The 7,233-nt window shown below is 54.9% G+C and overlaps 1 protein-coding gene across 2 annotated transcripts in view; it reads right to left on the reverse strand.

Annotated features, from left to right (window-relative positions):
• The window catches only part of TRAPPC9 (trafficking protein particle complex subunit 9), a 544,285-nt gene that overhangs the window by 424,518 nt on the left and 112,534 nt on the right, over positions 1-7,233 (reverse strand). For both annotated transcript variants that reach the window (XM_077749979.1, XM_077749978.1), the window contains 2 exons: positions 4,672-4,757; positions 1,290-1,416 (listed from right to left, as the gene is read on the reverse strand). In XM_077749979.1, the coding sequence (XP_077606105.1) occupies positions 1,290-1,416; positions 4,672-4,757 (213 nt within the window). The remainder of the gene's footprint in view (positions 1-1,289; positions 1,417-4,671; positions 4,758-7,233) is intronic.

Here is a 7,233-nt window from a genome sequence, read left to right on the forward strand (position 1 = left end):
CAGTGAGCAGCCGCAGCCAGCGGCCCAGAGGGACACGCACGGAGCACGGGAGGGGCGCCTGGCAGCGCACCTGACCCGGCCCGGAGGGCTGAGGACAGTCTCCAGGGGACAGGAAGTCTGGGCTGAGAGCGGAGAGAGGCACAGGGGCCGACAGGTGTGGAAGCAGCAGCAGAAGGAAAGGCAGCGGCAGAGGCTCAGAAGGCCGGGCACTGCCGGGCGCCCAGGACAGGGACGCGCCACGTGGGGCAGGGGGCGGGGGCACGAGGCACCACAGGCCCGGGCCACACTGGGAGAGCGCCGAAGCCCCGTGACGGAGGCCAGCCTGGACGGGGCAGGTGCTGCGCTGTGTCGCTCCAGCTGATGTGGCCAGATGCGCGCAGCAGGAAGGCCACCCGCAGCAGTGTGGAAAACGGATTCACTGGCCACCAAGACCTGACAAAGATGAGCCTGTTGCTTCTGTGACAAACCCTGTAAGAGGGTCCCGTCCTGTCTCTGAGTGCCCGCGGAGGCGAACAGGAGCCCTGGGATGCCGGTCAGCAGGGTAAGGACAGGGAGGGGCTGGTGAGACACAGCAGGGGGGAAGGCAGCCTCAAGGGCCGCTCCGGGCGCCCAACAGGACAGTGACGCCCTCACCGAGATGGGGCGACCAAGGAGCTGCTGGCCAGTGGCTGGCTGTGCAGGGTCAGGCAAGGGGTCCGCACGGAGCCATGGCCTGGGAGTCGGCAGTAGCTGGATGGCCCTGAAGCCAGAGAAGTCACTGAGACGCCAGAGACTGCCTGGAGACAGCCCACTGGGGGGTGGGGAGGGGGGTCCCTGGGGGAGGGGAGGAAGGNAGGGAAGGACGGAGCCCGGCCCCGAGGGGCACCATGGAGTCTGGTGCGGAAGCAGCATGTGCAGGGCGCAGAGTGGGAAGGGCAGCACACGGGGTGCCTCACAGCATCCGGAGGAGGACGCCACGAGGGCGGGCGGGCCGAGCAGCAGAGGCACGCACACCTGGGTTAGCTAGGACCCCGGCCCGCGGCAGGTCACACAAGCTACAGAGAGGGGGACAGCGGACGCTGTGCCTGCACGGACCTCTGAAGAGGTGGCGGGAGGGCCTGACGGCGCAGGGCGCACGCCGGCAAATCCGCAGGCACCCCCGTAAGTGGGCAGCACGGAACGGGGACAGGAAGGCGAGGAGGCGGGGACACGACGCCGGGGCCGGCTCGGCACCAGTGACGGGCCCCCGGGGGGCAGGGCCGGGCTCCGCAGTCCTGCTGGAGCTGACCTCAGAAAGCGAGCCTCCTTACCGTTCACAGTAATCATTCCGGTCGTCTGTGGGACCCCAACCAGAGTCACCGGGTAAAGACCGGACTCAGCCGGAAGGGAGAGCGCCGCAGGGAGAGACTCGAAGTCCACACCGCTGGTGAGGAGCCCCTAAAACAAGCAACAGCGACGTGAGGCCACAGCACACAGACCCACGCTTCCCGGCCCCCGCCCCCCCAGCCGCAGGGCGTCCGCCCACCCGCAGGCCCAGGCTGCCTCGATGAGGACAGCGACGCGCGGCCTTCGTGAAGGTCCACAGAGGGCCGCAGGGTCAGGCTCAACGTGCAGGGGACACAGACAGCCTGGAAATGGGAAGCACCGTGGGTGTCTGAACGGCTCCGTCTTGAGGTCAGCCCTACTTTCTCCTGTTTCACCAAACTGGAATGTAAACGTATTGAAAAAAAATAAAGTACGTTAACGTTAACCCAGAGAAAAAAATAAAGGGTGGAAATGCATCATCCGTTAGCATCCCTCAGTGAGCGACCGAGTCATTTCACTACGGGCCAGGCTGGGCTCCACGGCGACCAAGACAGACTCCCGGCTTCAGGGAGCCGCGCGCAGCGGTCAGCAGCGCGGGGTGCCAGCGCTCGGCACCGCTCCTCGGCACTGTGACAGAGCCGACCCAGCACAACAGGCAACAGAAAGAACCTAAACGTATGCAGACAGTTTACTCACAAAAACCAAACCTATAAACATAAAAAACCCTGAGGAAACTACAAGGAATGTTGAACTAACACATGCATTTAGCGAAGGCACAAAGTCAGCGTGAAAAAAAGCAGAGGTATTTCTGTAATCTAGCAATAAGCAAAAAATATGAGAGAATATATTACAAAAATACCATTAGCTAAGAGATGAGAAACATCAACCACACGGGAGCAGAGCTGATGAATGATGCGGGAGACGGCCCCGCGGCAGAGGACACGCACGGAGGAGGGGCCCAGGCCCTTTCTAGGGCGTGACTTCCACAGTGCCGCGGCCTACGGGGCCCTGAACTCACTCCAGACACGCTGAGGACTGAGCCACTGAGCCAGCACAACAGTGCTGTGGCCTCAGTTCTCACGCTGACTGACGGAAAGGACACAGGCGTGGGAAGGAGGAAGGCAAGAGAGGCCCCGTGAAGAGAGGCGAGGGCTGGTGGCACCACTGTGAAGTCAGGGCTGACGCCGTCTGTGTGCGTATCGTGCACACACGTGCGTCTGGGCACGGGTGTGTGTGTGTGCATGCATGCAGATACGTGCATGTACGTATATCTGTAAGCACACGTCTGTGTGTACACACATGCATGCTTTTCCTAACTCTGTCCCTAGAAAGCCCGAGACGCAGATGCACCAGCGACACTGAGCACCCACACCTAGGACCGGATCTGGAGGGAAAGCAGCAAACGATCTCCATGCAGAACAGGGGCGGTGGCCAGCGAGCAGCAGACACCAGGCGATGGCCACTGGCTCCGGGCAAAACCTATCGGCATTTATTTCTTCTCAAAGCAGCTACGGCGCACGTGGCTAAGTGTGGATGGTGGACATGGGAGGGGCTATCACTCCCTGTGACATTTCATGTGCTTGAAATAGTTCATTATCTAATCTTTTTAATTCTGACCATGATCTGTGGGCTACCTTCTAGTGGCAATTTTTATTTTATTCTCTGTTCTTTCTAATTTTTTATTAAAAAGCACATATTACTTTTATTTTTTTTTATTTTTTTTTAAGGTTTTTATTTATTTCTAGGAGAGAGAGAGAGAGACAGTGTGAGCAGGGGAGGGTCAGAGAGAGAGGGAGTCACAGACTGAAACAGGCTCCGGGCTCTGAGCTGGCTGTCAGCACAGAGCCCGACGCGGGGCCCGAACCCACGAACCGCGAGATCATGACCTAAGCGAAAGTCGGACGCTTAACCGACTAAGCCACCCAGGCGCCCCGCACATATTACTTTTAAACCAGATAAAAATAAAAGCTACTTTTTAAGACAAAAAAAAAAAAAGACGTGTTGGAAAGAACAGCAAGCATCTGTTCTTTCTTGAAGCACTTTGGGGAAAATCCTCTAAACAATTACTCCCTGTTCAGGCCCAGAAACACAAGGTCATTACTAAAAGGCCTGGTGCGAGAGCAAACCCTAAGGCCGCAGCTTCCTGCACAAGAGGAGGAAGGCGGGACTCAGCCCTGTGGGCTTGCTCTCTGCACTCAGAGAGCCACAGGCTTGACGCAGCTGTGTTTCTCCGAGCTCAAGTGAGTTCTGGAAGCCTATGCTTCATGCTGAGAGCCTCAACACTACCTTCAGTAACCACCAGGGGGCCTAGTGAACTCCCACTCTTCCTTCTATTCTCAGCTAAGCCCAGATCTCTCCCGGGAAGCCTTCCTGGATTCTCCACGTTCACCCTAGCACCTTGTGCACCTACAGCACTGCCCACGGCAGGGAACAGGTCCCGCAAGTGCCTTGCCCACGGCCTGATACGTGGCATGAGCACTCAGCAAGATATCTGCATGAAAACCCCACCTCTCACCCTGAACATGAGTCATAAAACTCTAAAGGAAAACATGAACTATCTCAAAGCCATCCTTTACAAGTCTCTGAAAAATTAGAAAGCGGTGCTATATGCTAACACGAACCATTAGACAGCAATGCAGAGTACGAAGCCTACAGGGCAATGCACAGCACCGCGTAGTGACCACAGTACCGGCCGCAGCGCTATGTGAGAAGGCGCGGACCAGGAGGCGACCCGTGGTACACAGCGGTGCTACATGATAACAGCAGAGAAGACCTGAGAAATGGGACCCACATGACAGGTGGTGGCTTAGCTCCGGAAGCAGAAGGAGTCTGGAAAGACAGGACACATCTGCTTCCCACGGACTCTGGAGTTAGGCGAGCAGCCCCGGTAGCGACTGCTACGAAGCAGACCTTGAATGCCTCCCACACAACACAGAAACAGAACCGGAGAGAAACCTCACGTTGGTGGTGCAACAACTTATGCTCTTACTCTATCTACACGGCCTGCTCTTCCCTCAGGCCTTGGTTGTCTGATCATCTTATAGTAATAAAGTATGGCTGACGCTGAGCAGCCGACACAAGGTACGCTTTGCAATCTGTGCTAATCTCATGCGAACTTCAACATGATCACTTCACATCTCACGTCCAATCAACTACACGTGGTGTGTGTTCAAACCAGAGGTATCTGCCCACTTATTCAAACGGTGAGCACCAAGCACTAAAGACACAGAAATGACAAGACGTGATCTTCCTTCACAAAAGCTTATAATCTTTGGCAAAACAAATAGAAAAACGGACATAGAGGGTGTGTGTCTCAAACAGCAATTTAAAAACTTAGTCTCCCGGAAAGCTGGTGTTTAGCTCCAAAAGGTGATTAGGGATACATACCATGTTTTCAACTCGGAGTTCAAACGGCATCGGGTTGTATACCATCAGCTGAACTTCACACACGTCTCCTTGAACCCACTGGAAATCTAGAACATACACACACAAGTCCACGTGTTAGCTGGTATTCTGCAGGTTTTACATCGCTTCAGATTACTCTCTGGCAATTCATCTTTCCAGTGAGACAGTGGGCATTACGGTCATCGTTGGATGAAAATTCAAAGCTAGTATAACTGTAGCTTTCTCTAAAACAAAGCAAGTCATCACTGCCACTTGGATGCTTCGTAACCGGTGTTTCTCACCATCTTTAGCAGGCTGAACTCATGCCAGTGTGCCAAATGCAGCTTTACAAAACTGAAAGCGATCCAGATAGCAGCCCGGTGCAGACCTGTAAGTCACAGACTCCCCTGGCCCTTAGGAAGGTGGTGTTATAGTCAACTCCAGGCAGCATGTAGCACGATTCCCCCGTCCCCTCTCTAAGAATGTGAGGGAAGATGGTCGCCTCTGCCCCAGGCCACTTCCAGGTCAGCTGCAGTCCAACACCTGTTGAAGGCAGAATTCTGAGATAACCCCCAAGATCCCCAACTCTGGTGGGCACACCCTGCATTATTTTCTCCCCCTAAGTGCGAACATGGTGATTAGGTTATGCTCTATAACAAAGGTGAAGGGATTTTGCATAAAGGTCCCCAATCACTTGGCTTTGAGTTCATCAATGGGAAATTGTGTTTGGGAGGGGCTGATCTAATCAGGTGGGCCCTTAGAAGGGACCGCACCCTCTTCTTCTCCTGGGAGAAAAGATTCAAAGCATGAGTGGGTATATGGGGCACTCAGTGGCAAGAATCCAGAGGGCCTCAAAGAGCTGGGAGGGGTCCTGGTTAACAGCCACAAGAGTGCTGGGACCTCAGTCATGCAGCCACAAGGATGTGAATAAAGAACTTGAAGGAACCTGACCCAGGTCCTTCCCTAGTCAAGCCTCCAGATGAGGCCACAGCCCCAGCCGACACCTGGATTTCAGCCTGGGGGACCCTGAGTGCTGGACCCAACTAACATATGTGACAATGCTAACCCACAGAACAGTGAGAAAATAAGTCTCTGTTCATTTAAGCCACAAAGGTGTTAGTCATTTGTTACAAAGCAATGGAAAACTAAAGTAGCCCCACCTCCACTTCCCCTGCTCTCTGCTTCCTTTAAGATGACCCACGAGGCAAATCAGAAGGAACTTCAAAATCAATCAACATGTGTTGGGCACTAGTCATGTCAGGTGTGAGCACCTGAAAGCACTTTATCTCATTACTCTTCACCACCGCTTCGTGAGACAGGCCTCCTAATCCCCACTGCGACAGGGCAGACACTCGAGGTCCAGGCAAGTTCATAAACGCGCCAAGGAATCCCATGGCTAGCAAGTAGTGCAGCGGGGACTGGAGCCCCGCACTGTGGACTCAAAGAGTATCTAGAACAGACACTGGTGTTAAAAGGGTTTTCACAGTAGGTACTAAGATTTACTAATTTGAATTCTTCCGCTTTCACCAGGCTTTCATCAAGACCCCAATGCACCCGGCACCTGGGTGGCTCAGTCGGTTGGGCGGCCAACTTCGGCTCAGGTCATGATCTCACAGTTGGTGGGTTCGAGTCCCGCGTCGGGCTCTGTGCCGACAGCTGAGATCCTGGAGCCTGCTTCAGATTCTGTATCTCCCTCTCTCTCTCTGACCCTCTCCTGCTCACGCTCGCTCTCTCTCGCTCTCTCAGAAATAAATAAAGCATTAAAAATTTTTAAAAAAAAAGACCCCAATGCAAACACTGCAGCAGGCAGCCTGCACACAAAGACCGGCTACACCTAAACTGTGACATACGGCCCACAGCTGACATCCTCAAACTGCACGAAATAAAGAAATAGCCGCCTAGTGAGTTGCTTTTGAAAAGTGCTTGCCCAACCGTGGGGCACCTGGGTGGCTCCATTGGTTAAGCTCTTGGTTTTGGCTCAGGTCATGATCTTGCGGTGTCATGGGTATGAACTCCATGTTGGGCTCCACACTGAGTGCACAGAGCCTGACTGGGATTCTCTCCCTCCCTCTCTCGGCCCCTCCCCTGCTCATGTGTGTGTTCTCTCTCTCTCTCTCTCCCAAAATAAATAAACTTCAAAAAAAATAAATAAAAATGAAAGTGCTTGCACAACCACATGCTCATCTGAGCCCACTGTCAACGCCAGGAAGTGGTTAGCAGAGCAGGGACATCCTTGTGCACAAACAAGGCCCAGGTCCTGCCATGCTGAAGGGCTGCCGTCCATGCACTTCTCGGAGGAGGCAGCTGAGAGCAGGACTCGCGGCTGCCGGGCTCAAGGCCTGTGCTCTCCTCACTGTGCTGCGCTACCATGCTGGCCCCAGAAACCCACCCCTTCTCCCCCTTTCACCCCACCCCNTGAAGGGCTGCCGTCCATGCACTTCTCGGAGGAGGCAGCTGAGAGCAGGACTCGCGGCTGCCGGGCTCAAGGCCTGTGCTCTCCTCACTGTGCTGCGCTACCATGCTGGCCCCAGAAACCCACCCCTTCTCCCCCTTTCACCCCACCCC

Source organism: Crocuta crocuta, unplaced genomic scaffold, assembly GCF_008692635.1.
Source record: "Crocuta crocuta isolate KB4526 unplaced genomic scaffold, BGI_CrCroc_1.0 scaffold119, whole genome shotgun sequence".
NCBI lineage: Eukaryota > Metazoa > Chordata > Mammalia > Carnivora > Hyaenidae > Crocuta > Crocuta crocuta.